At 32.5% G+C, this 17,906-nt stretch overlaps 2 protein-coding genes across 2 annotated transcripts in view; one reads left to right on the top strand and one right to left on the bottom strand.

The window, feature by feature from the left end:
- The window catches only part of LOC109602512 (uncharacterized), a 99,527-nt gene extending 84,477 nt beyond the window's left edge, over positions 1–15,050 (top strand). Inside the window, exons 7-14 of the mRNA XM_049966401.1 lie at positions 1,119–1,271; positions 10,462–10,706; positions 10,957–11,281; positions 11,341–11,509; positions 11,841–12,322; positions 12,377–12,620; positions 12,679–13,511; positions 13,572–15,050. Coding sequence (XP_049822358.1) covers positions 1,119–1,271; positions 10,462–10,706; positions 10,957–11,281; positions 11,341–11,509; positions 11,841–12,322; positions 12,377–12,620; positions 12,679–13,511; positions 13,572–13,984 — 2,864 coding nt within the window. The 3' untranslated portion in view covers positions 13,985–15,050. The remainder of the gene's footprint in view (positions 1–1,118; positions 1,272–10,461; positions 10,707–10,956; positions 11,282–11,340; positions 11,510–11,840; positions 12,323–12,376; positions 12,621–12,678; positions 13,512–13,571) is intronic.
- Positions 15,051–15,384: 334 nt separating this feature from the next.
- Positions 15,385–17,259, bottom strand: LOC109602523 (cytochrome P450 6k1). Its single transcript, XM_020018923.2, has 7 exons — positions 17,026–17,259; positions 16,716–16,970; positions 16,293–16,665; positions 16,006–16,245; positions 15,861–15,956; positions 15,652–15,810; positions 15,385–15,600 (listed from the first exon to the last, which is right to left on the bottom strand). Exons 1-7 carry the CDS (start codon positions 17,242–17,244, stop codon positions 15,428–15,430), a joined length of 1,515 nt encoding a protein of 504 aa, XP_019874482.2. The 5' UTR covers positions 17,245–17,259; the 3' UTR covers positions 15,385–15,427.
- Positions 17,260–17,906: the final 647 nt, after the last annotated feature.

Here is a 17,906-nt window from a genome sequence, read left to right as displayed (position 1 = left end):
TTTTCCAGTTACTCTAATGTCTTAAAATTATCCAGTAACTTTACTGCCACAAAAAAAATACACACGAAAGAAATTTGAAGTATTTAAAAGTATTATTTTGTTAAAAGCCTATAAAATTAATATTTTAAATAAAGAACATAATTTATTATTTTTCATTGTATAAATAACATTTTACATTGTAAGAATTCTTATGTTACTAAAGTCTATAAAATTAATAATTTACATAATATAATTATGTTTTACAAGAATTTTTTGTTAGAAAAATCTATAAAATTAATATTTTAAATAAAAAAAGCAATTTAATTATTTTTCATTTTATTAATACATAACATTTTACTTACTCTAGTGTCTAAAATGGAAAATAGGTAACATATTAAAGAAATTTATATTTATTTTCTGTTGAAATAATGGAATATATCACTGTTCAATATCAAAATACAAATGTTTGAATACATGTGACGTGAAATTAATTTCTGGTACCAATTAATTAATTAATGTTATCGAAGCATTTATTAACTTTTCCCAACAATCAATATGATAGATTATAAAACGTTACTAATTGCAATTAAATGTTACAGTTAACTGAGCTTAAAGCTGATCTGACGTTGATCCTGTAAATTATAATTTATGATAATTACTGAAGCTCTAATAGATTTGTAATATTCGGTTGGAACAAAATCACATGGAACTACTGTTAGATGAAGACGAACCTGCAATAGGTGAACTATGAATTTTTAATTAGATAACCGCGTTATATAGTCTGCTATTAAATTATAATTAGTATAATTGAGCAGTTATGAGAGTCACCTTAATTGCATTTAGACACAGTCGTTCGGTGGTATCAGTGCAGTGACAAACCTTCCGCAAATGAGCTCCACGTCTCGTCGAAACGTGTACGAATAAATGGTGGTGCCATGTACTTTAAGTTGCGCAAGTGCATAAACGTACTCGGTAATTTCACGAGTTACTTAAGCATTTGGTAATTAGGAGAAATCGAATTGAAATGTTCACGTCAAATTTAGCCACTTGACCGGGTTCGTTTTCAATTGCAACCCGTACCCGATTTTATGCGGTCGTTCCGGTCAGTAAATTAAGGAGTCGTCCCCCGTTTGTTGCAGGCGAAGGCTCGGACACCGAATGTCGGGGTGAGGCCGATCCCTGTGCGAGGGACGAGTACAACGACAGGAAGACGGCGGACGAGGAGGAGGAGAAGGAAAAGACTGACCAGAGCCAACAGACCACCCCCACGACGCCACCCAATGACCCCAACGGTGAGTACTCGAGAGATTATCCCTCACCTGTTCTCGCCCTCCCGGCGGTTCTGTCGGATTATTGTTTTATGACACTTTCGTTGCCGCGATCCTTCTTCGAGTTTTTTCACCTGTCGGCTTTGACTTATTTATACTTGTCCCGGTGCCCTCAACGTTGCCTTCAATTGTTGGAGTTGACTAATTAAATGTGGGATTAATTAAGTTTTTACGGTGCAAAAGTCAGACAGTCATTACTAATTTTACATGCCGAGTGGCAGTGCTCATATAAATTTAACTGCACAACTTTACAGTCACATATAAAATAAAACGGAAAATCCTCCTCTATTTTGTCAGAAGTGGCGACCTAATTAGCAATTATCTACGAACCATACCGGCCTGTTATAGTTATTATATTATAATATATAAGAAAAATATAATATAATATAATAAGAAATGAAAATATTTAAAAGTATTCTTATGTTATAAAAATTTATAAAAATAATAAATAAAATATTTTAAATAAAAAAAATCATTTTGCATTTTATATATAATATTTTCCAGTTAATTTAATGTCTGAAAAAATATACATAAAACAAAACTAGAAGTATAGGTTATAAAAACCTATAAAAATAATATTTTAAATAAAAAAGCAATTTAATTATTTTTCATTTTATAAATAACATTTTCCATTTACTCAATTTCTTGTAATAAAAAATATCCATGTAACAAATTTTTATATATTTATAAGTATTTTTATATTTTTAAACGCCTATAAAATTAATAATTTAAATAAGAAGTGAGAAATAATAATATATTTATTTTTCAATTTACATATAACTTTTTCCAGTTACTTTTATATCTGAAAAAGGACACAAAAAAAGTATTTAATTATTTTTCTGTTTAAATAAAAGAAATTTAGAAGTATTTAAAATTATTCTTTTATTACAAAAACTTATAAAATTAATAATTTAAATAAGAAGTGTGAAATTACAATATTTTTCAAATTATTTACAACATTTCCCAATTAATTTAATGCCTAAAAAATAGACAAAAAGAAAATAGAAATATTTAAAAATATTCCTTTGTTACAAAAACCTATAAAATTAATAATTCAAATAAAAAGTGAGAAATAACAATATTTTTCAAATTATATATAACATTTTCCAATTAATTTAATGCCTAAAAAATAGACAAAAGAAAAATAGAAATATTTAAAAATATTCTTTTGTTACAAAAACCTATAAAATTAATAATTTAAATAAGAAGTGAGAAATAACATTATTTTTCAACTTATATATAACATTTAATTAATTTAATGCCTAAAAAATAGACAAAAGAAAATTAGAAATATTTGAAAATATTCTTTTCTTACAAAAATATATAAAATTAATAATTTAAATAAGAAGTGAGAAATAATAATATTTTTCAAATTATATATAACATTTACCAATTAATTTAACCCCTAAAAAATAGACAAAAGAAACATAGATTTAAAAATATTCTTTTGTTACAAAAACTTTTATTTTTCATTTTATAAATAATAGTTTTCAATTACTCTAGTGCTTGAAATAAACAATAACAATGGGAGAAATTTTTATATATTTATAAGTATTCTAAGATTACTAAAAACATATAAATTTAATAATTTAAAAAAGAAGTAAGAAATATTATTTTTCAATTGACATATAACCTTTTCCAGTTACTGTAATGTCTGAAAAAATATACATAAAAGAAATTTAGAATCTTTTGTTACAAAATTATAAATATTTAAATGAGAAGTGCGAAATATTAAAATAAATTTGTTTGTTACAAAAACCTATAAAAATAATATTTTAGATAAAAAAAAGCAGTTTAATTATTTTTCATTTTATAAATAACATCTTCCAGTTACTCTAGTGTTTGAAATAAAAAATTACCATGGAAGAAATATATATTTATAAGTATTCTTATGTTACTAAAGGTATAAAATTAATAAGTGAAGAATAATAATATATTTATTTTTCAATTTACATATAACATTTTCCTGCTACTTTAGTGCCTGAAAAATAGATCCAAAAGTATTCTTCTACTCTAGTGCTTGAAATAAAAAAGAACCATGAAATAAATTTACATATATTTTTATGTTACTTAAAATTGGGATTAATTAACAGTTTTACACTCCAAAATCAGACTGTCATTACTAAACTCCATCTGCTGAGTGACGGTGCTCATATAAATTTGACTACAAAACTTCACAGTCACACATAAAATGAAGGAAAAAATTCTCCTCAATTTTGCCAGAAGTGGCGAAACAAATTAGCAATCTGATCTACGAACCATACCCGACCTGTTGTAATAGTTATTCGCCCAAGTCGACGCATAAATCCGCATAATTTCTAATTAAAATTCGAGCATTTGTTAAATCTTGGCCCCGTGAAATTAGCATAATTAAATCAGTTGCACAAGTGCATGTACACATAAAAACTCGTTAAACTTTTCGGCAATTTGTATTTAATTTAAATTTATTTCATTAGCTGGCTGAACAAGTATCGCATTTGAATTTTGATTACTTCCAATTATGCACAAGCCACTGTTTAATTTTTGTACAATTTATTGCTGTCAATCGCGGTGTTCGGATTTAATTACCGTACGAATATGTCGCGAGTTTTGTGTTGATTATGTTGCGTTACCTTTTGATGATTCTCCGGAACTAGATCACTTCTTGTATTCAATTTTGTACATCTTTGACGCTCGCCAATTTATTGGAGAACAAATTCAATTCTTCTTCTGTTTTCTGGTAACTTTTTAGTGATTTTTGATGTTATCCATTACTACCAACTTAAAAACAACGTTTTGTTTACGAACTTACGGACAAAATAATCTAACCTAAAAATAAAAGTAGGCAACTCAGCTGAACAGTGATTAAGTCTGTGTTATTTAAATTAATATTAACACTTTGTATAATATCCTTTTTATTTCATGATTTTGGTCCATATCTGTGGCGACCATTTTCCAAATATACGACAAGTCTATAATCCTTCAAACTTCTTGAACTGTTGTGATGAATTCATTTAAATTTAATGTCGAATTTGGTTATAAACGTGAGCCCCATGTTTTCTAAAGGGTTGCGATCTAGAGATTGGGACAGGCAAGTCAAAACATTGATATTTTGGATTTTTAGACAATCCGTCACAATCTTGGATTTGTATTTAGGATCGTTTTCATGTTGAAACACCTTTGTTAAGAGTCTCATTTATAATTTATAATATATGGAAGTAAATTGTAGGTTTAAAATCCCATTTCTTCCTTAGTATGTAATAAAATTGAAGATGAAATTCTTAATTTGAATTTGTACAAAAGATCTATTTGCAAATAAAAAATTAATACCCCAATCAAAAACTGACAAACTGAAAATAACTAAAACTCTAACAGAAAAACTCATATGCATTGTTTCCATCATAATTGAAATTTGAACTCCCCTAATAGCTACATGCACATGATTAATTGCAATCAAAACATTTTTCAGCCTCTTGTTTTGCATCAACAATATACTAGGTAAACTATAATGTAGTAGTAAAACATTGATTTTGCATTCAGATTTCGTTTACTGCACAATAGGTAAAAAAATACAATACAAATTGGATTGGGAAACTAGTTAATTGACAACGAACGAAAGGAAACTCACACGCAGGTCAAATGGAACAAAGGAGTTGCATAAGAAATGCCAATTGTTACTAACTCTAATGTAGTTGCATATTAAACGATCAACCATTAAACAAGGCGGAAACACTTTCTTAATTAAACGAATTGCTGAGCACTTATTAAGTTTAATGTGTGTATTTTTTTAATTAATTACGTTTAACCACAATGTACATAAAACATACACGTACGTAATGATTTATTATAATCCCATAATTTGTTTAACACAAACTGCATTGCGGGTGAATTTAAAGCGCCACTGTAATAATATAATCCACAACCCTCGGTCCGACAACAGCGAAATTTTACGGCTTTATATAAGGAACTAAGTTGTAAAAGTGTTATAATAAACTGTAACGGGCAGGAGCTGCTTATTTTAATTAGGTGCTTTACACTAAATATTCAACAAGCCGGGACCGCTTTAATGCAACACTTCGATAGTCACGAAATACTATTTTGCGTTTCAAAGTTTAACAACTTATGCACAAAATATCGTGTAGTAAAATTAAAGGACGATTATAAAAATTGCCACTCCGTCAGCAACAACACATTTTAATGGCGTCTCTGAAAATGTTCGCAGACATTTGTTCAAGACGTTTTAGTTATTATTGCGTCTTCTCACGTTCTTCTAGTTTTTTGCTCTCCGCATTCCAACTGACAGTGACACACATTTGTTGTCGTGAGTTATGAAGAGGGACATGTCTACATGCATTGTTTTGATGTGTTACACGTTGTAACAGATGATGAATGAAAGGTGAAGGTTTAAAAATTGAAAAATGCCAAAGTGTTTAATGAACCACGTTTTTAAATGACCGTCATTTTTTCCATTTCCGGGTTATCTATGTTAAGCTCTTTATCCTCCTGTTAGAAAGACTAATGTTATTTGGATATATTACGGCGGTTCTTGTTGAAAATTTTAGGGAGAGATGCCCAAGAAATAAATTGCTTACGGAGACCGAACTTTTATGATCCAAACGATAAAATTGATGAAGTTATTTATCAAATTAAATAGTAATGGAAGATTATTATATTAGTATTTTGCGCCACACTCTATTATTTTGCATTGACCGTAAAAACAAGGATTATCGAAACCATTGTTAAAAACGGTTCGTTGTTTCTCTGTGCACTGTAAAAATCGTGCGAACATCCGCAAAACTATTGTTTGCGTTAAAACTAAGCTGTTTCCATGGAATACTAAAAACCGCTGTGAAAAATCCCGACCAGGGACGGAAATTAAAAAAGTTTAAATATCCCACTGTGATGCTTACGATGACCCACAAAAACATTACAACAGACACATACCAGCTGAAAGCTTTTAATCCATCACAACAATATTTTAGTGGCAAAAATTTGAACTGGATCAAATCCACATTTGATGCATTGTTGATTCAATAAAAAAGAGTTTTTTTGATCCAAAATATTATGTTTTTATTACTGATGAAAGGTAAATTGTAATTTAGCAAAAAAATTCGTTTATGTCCATCGCCCAAGTAAAAAAGGAGGATAACGTTGTTCAGTCAGCAATATATCCACTCCCCTATCATAAATGACAAATGAGACCTTTTATGACAAGGAATATAATAGTAACTGGCAAAGTTTCTTGTTCCTGAAAGAAAGAAAATGTAATGTCCCCTCACCAGTTACATATTGGAGCAATTTAGATGTTCCTTTGCAAGTTGAAAATTCGTCGAGAACCTTTATGTAATATAAATCTTTGGCACCGGACAGGAATTACTTTAAAGCAATTCGCCTTCACATAAACAACCTTATCTAGCTGAGCTGACGATTTAAAATTGAAAATTATCGTACAGTAAAATACTAATAACTTTCCAAGCTTTCAATAGTCCAACAATTTGTCATTGACAAGATTCACTGAAACTTTTGGACCATCTTTAAGAACAAATTTACTTTACAACGGTTTTTGTAGTAAATTATTTTCTCATTCTGAATTGTCAACCATTTTAATTCAATTGATGAAACAAAGTTGTAACATCCACAAAACTATTGTTTACGTCGAAATTAAACTGTTTCCGTTGAATACTAAAAACCGCTTTGAAAAATCACGACCAGAGACGGAAATTAAAAAAGTTTAAATCTCTCACAGTGATGCTTACGATGACCCACAAAAACATTGTAACAGACGCATACAATCTTTTGATCCATCACAAGAATATTTTAGTGGTAATAAATTTGAACTGGACCAAATCAGCATGAGATGCAATGGTAATTTCTTAACAGTATAAAAGAGTTCGTAAGTCTAATTTTTTTTATAACTGATGAAAAGTAAAGTGTAATTTATCAAAATAATTCATTTATGTCCTGTTTAAAAAAGAAGGATAACATTGTTCAGTCAGCAATATATCCAGTCCCTTATCATAAATGACAAATGAGACCTTTTATGACAAGGAATATAATAGTAACTGGCAAAGTTTCTTGTTCCTGAATAAAAAAATGTCTCCTCACCAATTTAGATGTTCTTGCATATAATATAAATCTTTGGCACTGGACAGGAATTACTTTAAAGCAATTCCCGTTCACAACAACTTTATCTAGCTGAGTTGACAATTTAAAATTGAAAATTATCGTGCAGTGAAATACTTATAACGTTAGAAACTTTAAATATTTTCCAACAAGTACAACAATTTGTCATTGGCGAGATTCACTGAAGAATCAGTTAATGAAGTTTTAGACCATCTTTAAAAACAAATTTACTTTATAATGGTTTTGTAGTTAATTATTCTCTTTGTGACTCATTCTGAATTGTCACAGCAATCGATATTCCCTATTTAGTTATTCTCCAAGCTGTTCCATCAACCATATTAATTCGATTGACGAAATAGAATTTGTAATTTAATGAGAGCCCCAAAGCAATTTTCAGTGATTAACAAATTATTAGATTAGGCCACTGGACGATTATAATCTCCGGAAAGTCTAGACTGGGGGATTTTGGGCAACTGTCTAATTGTGCGTGCCTGATTCTCGGAAATTGTGTATTAAATATTGATGAAGTGATAAATCTGCTTATTTTTTTTGTCTCGTATTGATTTCCGAATTATCACAGGAAGAGAATTCACGTGTGTCATTAGTGGTCGTACATTTGGGCCGCCGAAGTGCCACAACGTTTCCACTAAAACGTTAGCAAAGAGCAAACAACGATAAACTATTTGATATACGATCCGAATATTTGGTTTTTCCTAGTCGGGCACAACGGGGGAGATTCTCGCCGGAGTTTCCTTTGCATTTTGCCTGCAGTTAGCACGAAACATATCTGACAGTATTTACGGGCGCTGGCGGACCGACTAAATACGTTTGCTCAGCAAATGGTGCATACATTCCAAGTTTGAATAGCGCTTCCGAGTAGACTTTTAGGTAATCGGGAATATGGCTGGAGATTTATCTAAAATTAATTACTTTACTTTAAGTAGGCACTTAACTATTCTTTACCTGTCACCTCTCGAGCTTCCACAATGCACGTCGTTAATAAAGTTTATGATTTGAAACATGCAAGTCGAGTTCAATTATTGTCGACATTTCGCTTCAAGCACAATTCATAGATTGTAAAAGAGGCATAAACGAACCCTCGAAACGTTTACATTGTTTCTGCGCTGATCAAAATGCAAAACTGGCGAATTGTCTTTTTTCACTCCAAACTGAACTGTTTTATCGTAGGTGTACGTCGACACGAGATGTTTTCGAGTGTGTCATTATTTTACTGGCCACTCGAGTTTTAACTGTTTTAAATTTATGATGAGAGCAAAAGTTGAGAATAGGTCGTTCACTATGGAAGTGCAGGAAACTTTTATCCGACGTTCCATCGTAAACTTTGGTCTTCTCCGTGAGTGAATTGAATAATTAATTCGGACTACCAATTTCAATTCAGATAAGTTTAAAAGATCGAACTTGTTTAAAGGGACCTAACTTGATTAAAAATAATACAGTAATTTTCTGATGAGTGCGCATTTTGCTCTTCAGCTTAATGAGAATTGATTTGTACGGAAATGGCTTTTGTTATTTGTATTAAATTCAATTAATTAGTTTGGTGTTTGATCAAATGGTTTTGTATGATTAGGAAGCCACCGATAATATAATATGCAAATAAAACGTAGAATTATAGGCGACATAAAGACCATTAATTAGGCTGGTACATACCTATGTATCCATTGACTAGAATTATGGTATATTAAACATACATATTGATAGATCAATTGACGTATCAAACAGATAATCTTGAATAAGAATGAACGACAATTAGTTTTAAACAAATCAGGTAATTTGAGGTGATACAGTTCTGGTCATTATTCTTTTTAAAATGTTAAATATTTTAACCACAACTCGTTAATTTAATGTGAACTATTAATATAATATTAATTTACTATTGTTATTCTATAAAATCCTTCATATATTTTTGTGAATTGAGCTGGACATAAATATTGTAACTTTAATTCTTAAATTATGTTGATTATGTTGTGTTACCTTTTGAGGATTCACTTGAACTATAATCTTTTATTCAATTTTGTACCCGTTTTACGGTCGCCAATTTATTGAAGAACAAATTCAGTTTTACTCTGTTTTCTGGTAACTTTTTAGTATTTTTTGATATTATCCAGTACTATCAACTTAAAAACTACGTTTTGTTTACAAACAACTAAATAACCTAACCTAGAAATAAATATATAGGCCGCTCAGCTGAACAATTGTTAAGTGTTTTACACAACTTACCGCCAATAAATTGAACAATCAATTTTGTAATAAATGGATTACGTAAAACAATGGTTGGTTTTATTATATTTTTTATTTAATATGAACAGTCTAAATAATATTAATTTACAGTTGTTTTAGGTAGTATTAAAAAATTACTGTATTCTTATTTTTAATGATTAAATCTATGTTATTTAAATTAACATTAATTTATATAATATAATTTTTGTTTTATAATTTTGACCTATCTCCGGAGTATACACTCCACCTTTTTTGTATATACAAGTTTATATTCCTTGAAGCTTCTTTAATTGATGTGCTGAATTTATTTAAATTACAATACAGTACAATTTGGTTATAAACGTGATCCCCCATGTTTTCTATGTCTGGAGACGGGCAAGACAAAACATCTATGCTTTGATATTTTAATCGTTTCTTCCATATGTGGAAGCAAATTATTGTTTAATATATCCCTGTACATAAAAATTAGTCTAAGGAGGTCTACAACAGAATAATTGAAACATCCTACACCAGAATGTTTCTGGTAGAACCACCAACTTACCATATTCTCACAGTCTTTGAACTAATTTCTGCAATTTCCATTTCCTCCAAGTTGCCTTTAATTTCAGTTGACGATAAACTTAAATTATTTTTTTTTTTTAAGTTGTACAATTATCAATTTTCAAACTCAGACAAAAATAATAAAAAATACAATTTTTTAAAGAATAAAATTAGGTGAACTCATACTTTTAATATATGTCTTTCTTTTCCCTTGTCTCTTATGAATGTTTATTAGTTTCATTCAAAGTAATACATAATTTACTTTATGTTTTAGCAGAAAGCCCATCTGGTCAGCGCAACTACATCTTAGAGACAATCTCGATGACGACGGTGACGGAGCAGAGGGTGATGCGAGAGGTGCATCAGGACGAAGAGGCGGTAGGACGTCGAAATCCGGTACCTCCGGGCGGATCACCCATCAGCGGCATCCTCAAGGGCGGCCGCCTCTGGAAACAGCAGAGCGTCGACGTGACGGGAACGGCCAACTCCTCCGCCGCCAAACAACCCGAGACGCAGCAGGTAGGTTCGACTATTGTTCGGATTGTTGGGATTTGTACGATTTTGGACTGACGCCAACCGCTAGGCGGGCATTCCTTTTGGGGAATTCGAGGAAAATTGGGGATATGTTCTCTATGTTTATCGACGGATTGTTGCATATTTGTCTAGACGACATTGAGCCAATAAATAACGTTGAATGCAACTAATAATTTAAAGTCAAATTTAATGGCCAATAAAATACCTGCATCAATTTTTACCTCCGTTGTTGCAGATTCCCGATTCGGACGACGAGGCGTCTAACAAACGTTCGGTGCGATTTATCGAAACCGAGTCGGACAAGAGAGACAGTTGTGACGGCGCATCCGACAATCCCCAGGAGACCGAAGAGGACATCGACGAGGTTGACGCGAAATCGGACAAGTCTAAGAACGAACTGAAACCGGGAGAGAACATCAGCAGCTCAACATCACCTGAAAGTACGGAGATGACGCTCACTTTCAAATTAGGAAATCACGTGCTGATTTCCAACAACAGTTTGAAGCCCAACTCAGCGGTTAGACAGCTGTTTCCTTGTACAAAGCCTGCTGCACTCAAAGGTAAGACATTTACCTAGTGATGGTTTATTTGTAAAATGACTTCATTGGTTGATTTACAGGTCAAAATGATGAAGAAGCAGTACACCAATATTTGGTAACAGCTGAATCGCTTAGAGCCTTTGAAGAGGCCAAGAGGAGCAAACTACCCCAGATGATACAAAGTGGAGAGACTGATGAATCAATTAAGAAAGCAATTGAAAGAAATACTTTAAGAAGGTCATTAATAAGGTATGCCACCATTTAACGAACAATAAAAGTACAAACAAGTTTTTTGAAATATAAATAACCCAATTGCAATAATGTAATGCAATTATAGCCTACAGTAGTTTATAGTTGTAATTAGATAATGAGGATGCAAATTATACGTTTAATAACCATGAAATCAACTCTAACAAATCAATATACATAATAATTATGATTAAATTCAATCTATTTAATAGTTCTCTGTATTAGTTTGATAAACTATAATTAGTTTAGTATAAAGGTAGTTAAAATGCACACAAATTATTAATTAATTGTTACTTGTACACAATTAACCATGAATATGTTTATTTTTCAGATATGAACCAAAGAGCCGGAAGGCCGTTCAAAAGACTGACAACTCCCTGGTGGAACGGATAAAACAGTTGACGTGCGACATCGACGACCCGAACCAGGAAGAAATTGCGGCAAGGGTGAGTCCTACAGGGGAGGAAGCACGCAACTCTCCCGAAGTGAATTCGACATCGGCACTGAAACTGACCAACCACGACAAGAGCTTCTCGCCATCTTCGTCCTCTACGGCCAGTTCGAATTCGTCTGGCATGTCTTCCACCTACAAGAAAATCACCGATTTGTTCGGCAAAAGAACCAGTGACGGAAAGTTGCCGGATGTTCAGAATAATTTTGGCGCCGTCGGTACCGGACTTCCCGATTTGGGCGGACCTAAGCAGGAGGTCACCGATTCGAATCAAGGCACGATGAAGCCTAATCCTTTGAATGAAAACAGAAGACAGTTCTTGTCTACTCTTGCGCCACTTACGGCATGTGTTAGTGCTATGGGTAAGTACAGTAACAATAGTTAAAGTGTAATTATATTAATTTTTGATAAAATAGGTAATACGGAAGAGTACTATTACCATATGAGCAATCAGATAGGAGAGAGAGCTTCTATGGCTAGTTCCATGGGGACTGAGTACAGCTTGGAAGATATTGATGAAGGTCTTAAGAATACTGAAGACGATCCAAAGAGAATAGCTCCAGATGTCCTTGCAGGGACTCCATCTGCGAGTGAATCTGGAGACGAGCTCGCCATGTTTGTACAGCAGGATGCTAGCAGAATTGAAAGGATAAAGAAAAAGTAAGTACACTAACAATAGTTAATAATAAAATTATAACACGACCAAATTAAATTATAGATATCAGCCAGAAGAGAAAAAGAACGACGACGAAGATGATGAACATGATGATTATGGTTTCAATCGTCGACCGAGTGTACGGGGCATTAAACCAAGATTTGGATCGACAACTGAGATCTTACAACAAATTCAAAATCAGCTTCAACCGCCTGTACCTGCCCGAGTCAATTGGCCGTACTATTCGGAGAGTGGACTCGACAATAAAACGAGGAATTCGGTGCCAAACATGGCAAACTATCACACCCTTCCAGAGGAGATGAAGAGAAATTTTGCTTCCACATACAGGCCTACCTCATTGCAGGATGAAAATCTCTATCAAAATTGTGCCACAACTCAACGATGTGTATATAGAAACGTTAATACAGGCACATATTCGACAGTAATGAGAGTAGCAGGCTGTAATGAATATTATCAGTCGTTGCCGAGGTCGAGAAGTAACAGTGGAAGTAGACCGCAATCACCTCCACCCTTAGATGTTAGCAAATATCAACAGACCATGGTCTACATACCATACAATCATTTAGAAGGATATCAACCTCCAAATCCATATTACCCCAACAACGATTACGCAAGAGTTTCCAATCAAAACCAAATCAATAAGAGGTACATTGAACCAATTTATCAGCAAAGAATACATGCTCATCCTGACTATAACCCTAACATGATGCCACCCAACGTTCACAAGCCAATGATGCGCATGCCTTACGCTAACGGACAACCCCCATCGCATATAATCTCCTCCAGAAGCGAATCACCTTTACCCGGTCAATTTTCTACCGCCAGGTCCACACAAACGCCTGCCGTCAGCATGTCCACTTGTAACTATTATCAAGGTAAGCCAATTAACAATTTAAAATAATCTTGATACTTAAACTATATTAATGATTTTACAGCAAATCCCCGATACCGACCGATGGTGGGCCCGGTCTACCAAGGCGAAGGAACCTACGTGACGAAAATCAATCGGCACAGTTTTCCAGCAGGAAATCCTCGGTATCCTCCGGCAGACAGCGTATCTTTAACCGACTCAGACAGCGTTCACAGCGGCCAAATGCCTCCCATGATGCCAAACGGCTTCACGAGCCGACAAACAGACATTAACTTCCCGGCCACTCAGAAAGATAATTTGCAGGGTTCACCTACAAAACCTAGATTCATAGAGCGCGGTGTTCCCGAGGGCGCCGCCAGCATTTCGCCGCAAGATTCGACTGCCACTCAGAGCAGTAGTACCATGACTTCACCCACTTCGCCCCAAAATCCCCCGCAAAGTAATCAAAAACCATTGTTTTACGCTATGAATGTCTAATTATTGTGATAAGAGATATTTTGTGGGGATAATTATTGTGGAATTTGCCAATTTGAGAACAGTAGACTTAAGATTTAATGCAGTTTCTCGAATCTGTTAGAGAAAACACTTCGTTTTGAGGAGAGGAACACGGATTTGAGACCACTTGGAATTAATAATTGAGCACGAGGAGTTTCTCAGTTCTCAGTGCGGGTTGTTTTTTGAGGATACTATTTGCTTTAGATGGAAATAAAGCATATATCGACCTAAGAAGACTAGTAGGTTATAATAACCAATATATACTGGCAGAAATGTTTATAGTTCTTGAATACTTCATGTTGCTTTGTGGGACTATCGCCAACTGTTTCCGGAAATAGCAGTATTATTGAAGAATATATTAATGAAAATTGGTTGGCGAAAGTTTCACTCGGGTCAATGTGTTAGTTTCTGTTAGTCCCCTATAAAGGGGATGCACTAGGACCGTTTTTTTAATGTTATATCATGATGTATAGATACGTAGTCATTGTTGCCAAAAATATGAGATTCCATTACCAAAGTATTATAGTTAGATAAGTGTTACTGACCAAAAATAATGAAAAATCAATATATTCGAATTGTGCTTTACAAAAGCATCCCCAATAATCTGTTCAATTGAAAATAATTTTAGCAGATACCAGACCATACCAAAATATTAGCATCTACCTGAGGAATAATTTACTAGAGTGGATCTTCATATTTAATCTATTAACTGGTATTTTTAATAAGATGCAATCTCTCATACCACTAAGTTTTAACCACATATCTTTAATCAGATAGGTATGGCCAAATCTAGTACGTATTCTTCAAGTTGTGATAGATATTACTATAAATTCAAATACTTGGTAGTTTTGTACATTCTTATAGACTAGTCAAAAATGCTGTTCATGAAATTCTTGAATTATTTTTAATTGAAAGGATATAACTTGAAGATATTTTTAAGTTTTTTAGGCTAACCTCAATATTGTGATTCACAAAAATGACAAGGTTGCTTTAAATATTAATATATATGGAGTATTTATTATGGTAGGAAATAAAAGAAAAATATTTATTTGATTTAGGAAATCTCTCCCATATGTACTACATATTTAAGAAATAAATGAAATTGATATTTATTTATTAAAAATAAAGTGAGATAAAAGTTTAGAATCGGTCTAACTTAATTTTGTATGTAGGTAGTTTAAAGGTATAAAAATTAATGTTGCTCATATTATTGAATTAAAATTCGAAAAGTTAGAATTGTTCTTGTTTTGTGAGAATATTATTAATTTTGTTAATGTTGCATTTTCTGATTTTTCTAATGTTTTATACATCTAAACTGTTTGAATTGTTTATAAATTATAGATTATCTTCTTGAGATGTAATGACATAAAATAATAAATTCATTGTATACAAAAGGTATCTTATTTGGAAGCACACATATTAAGTTCATGGGTTTGATCTCTGAATAAATTTTAATTTTATAGGATTTTTGGTTCTTATAAAATAAGCCAGTCGATTGAATTCCGGTGGTATTTCAGTTCTTTCACAAACATTTACTGAAAAATTTTTTAATAGTGTCGCTGCACCCACAGCAATCATTACTCTGGCCATCCTCTTTCCTGAAAGATGTCGTTTTTGAATAGTATTTAATGTATAAAACCAATTAGTACCAATGCATCTTCTTGGACCTTCTCCAAATGGTAAGTAACAAAATTGATGTCTTTCTTGAATTTTTTCGTTTAAGAAACGGTCAGGGTCAAACTTCTGTGGATCTGGATAGTAATTTGGATCATAATGTAAACCACTGACAGAAACCAAAATCCTTGTACCTTCATACAAACTATTTAATTATTAAATATCAGTCATCATAACCCATTACCTTTTTTAATTGTTACATCTTCTCTTCCAGGAATTATGTAATCCTCAGTCGCTATTCTATTTAAAAATGGTAAAATTGGATACTTCCTGAGAGTTTCTGTAAATCAATGGATGTAACAAATAATAAATAAAACTTCTCAAAGTACCTGATATGACTCTATCCAGATAATCCATTTCAAAAATTGACTCATACGTTAAAGTGCCATTGTATTTGTCCAAAACTGCATCTATACTTTTTTGTAGTTCATACTGGAGTTCAAGATTTAAAGCACATTCATACATAAGAAAAGATAGAGTGGATGATGTCGTTTCGAATCCAGCAAAGAAAAAAGTGTAAGCTTGAGCTGAGATCTCATTTAACGTCAATCGAACTTCGTTAGTGTCTTCTAAAAATTATGAAATAACTTAAATGCTACAATAAATTTGTACGTACCTCCATCATAGACTGCCGGATTATTAACATCAACAGGATCAATAACACCTTTGTTCTTGAGTTGTATCAACAACTGCATTAAATCATTTCTAATTACGTTATGTTTTTCTCTGTGACGTATTACATCTTCCACCATGTTGGAAATGAACTTATCTTGTGCTTGTTTTACGCTTTCTAGATTGAATGGTTTCAGCAGTGAGGGAAAGAAAGCCTGTATTGCTGCCTTAGCTATCCTTATGTAACTTTCGGAAACAAAAAGGTCTTTAGCCATTAAAATAAAATCGTTACACTTATTTCTGAAACTATTAGTTTCTATTCCAAAAATTGTAGACGCAATTATATCAGCACTGTAACGAGTAGTGGTATCGTCGACCTAAAAAAAATTAATTACTGCATTGACTGCCATATTTAAAAACAACATACATCCACTTCGTTGGCACATTCCTTTTGTAAATAGAGTATTAATTCATTTCCCACGTCCGTTATTATAGAAAACATCATTTTCAATTTTCCTGAAGTAAAAGCGGGAGTAAGTTTGTTACGAATGTTTTTCCATCGGTCACCGTTGAGTCGAAAAAGGTGACCCGATGTTGGTTCCTTCTTCTCGTCAGTATAAATCCCTCTATCGGTAAAACTGTTGAAATCTTTAACAATAATATGTTTTATCAAGTCGGGATCCTAAAATATTAAGAAAAACTGTAGGTAATATGCTTCATCCAAAGTGGGGACTTACTTTTATTATCAACGCTGGTGCTGAAATGAAATAGATCCCGGCAAATTTATCTGTACAACTGTCATAAAAATGTTTAACACAATCCCCTAATCCGTATTGTCCTAAGAATATTTTGCCAATGTTGCCAAAGGGAAATGTTGGTTCAATAGTATTTATTTTGAAATGATCCCAATATGTGTAGAGGAACAATTTAAAATAAATATAAACCAAATAGAACATAAAAACGAATACGGAAACGAGGATGATCATCATAATGTATAACACTAACTAAATACGCGGGCATAACTGCTATCATAATAGTAGACATAACAAACTTTTGAAAGCCTCATTACTGTTAATTGATAATTTGAAGCGATAAAAGGCAGGTAAGTGTATTTAGTTTTACGAAATGGTACTAAATAATATGATATATAAAAAGTAATATATTTTCTTTTTTTTTGTAAAAATTAAAGAATACCTTCATCAAAAACAATAACAATATAACTTAACAATGTAATTTAGTACATTATAGTTCCACCCTTGCTTTGTAATAAAGCATTTACACATTTGAAGATGTCTTTTACTATCAATAGATTTTTGAGGGTTACTGTTTCATTCTTCAACTGCAGACCATAGTTGGTTTAGAGTACTCATAAGATGATTTAAACGGCGCCAGATTAATCTGAATAAGAAATCCCATACATACTCAATTGGGTTCATATCCAAGGAAAGTGGTGGGCACTCCATTCTTTCAATTTCACTTTCTCTAAGAACGTCCTGGACCACCACACAATACAAAAATTACAAGATGCACAAGTAAATTTTGATGAACTTGGGTCTATTTTGATCTTATAATCACCTAGGCACTCTTAAAGGTCTTCTATATCGTAATCGACTAACAA

The sequence above is a fragment of the Aethina tumida genome, chromosome 4, assembly GCF_024364675.1.
Source record: "Aethina tumida isolate Nest 87 chromosome 4, icAetTumi1.1, whole genome shotgun sequence".
Classification (NCBI taxonomy): domain Eukaryota; kingdom Metazoa; phylum Arthropoda; class Insecta; order Coleoptera; family Nitidulidae; genus Aethina; species Aethina tumida.
This window is presented reverse-complemented; position numbering and strand designations above follow the sequence as displayed.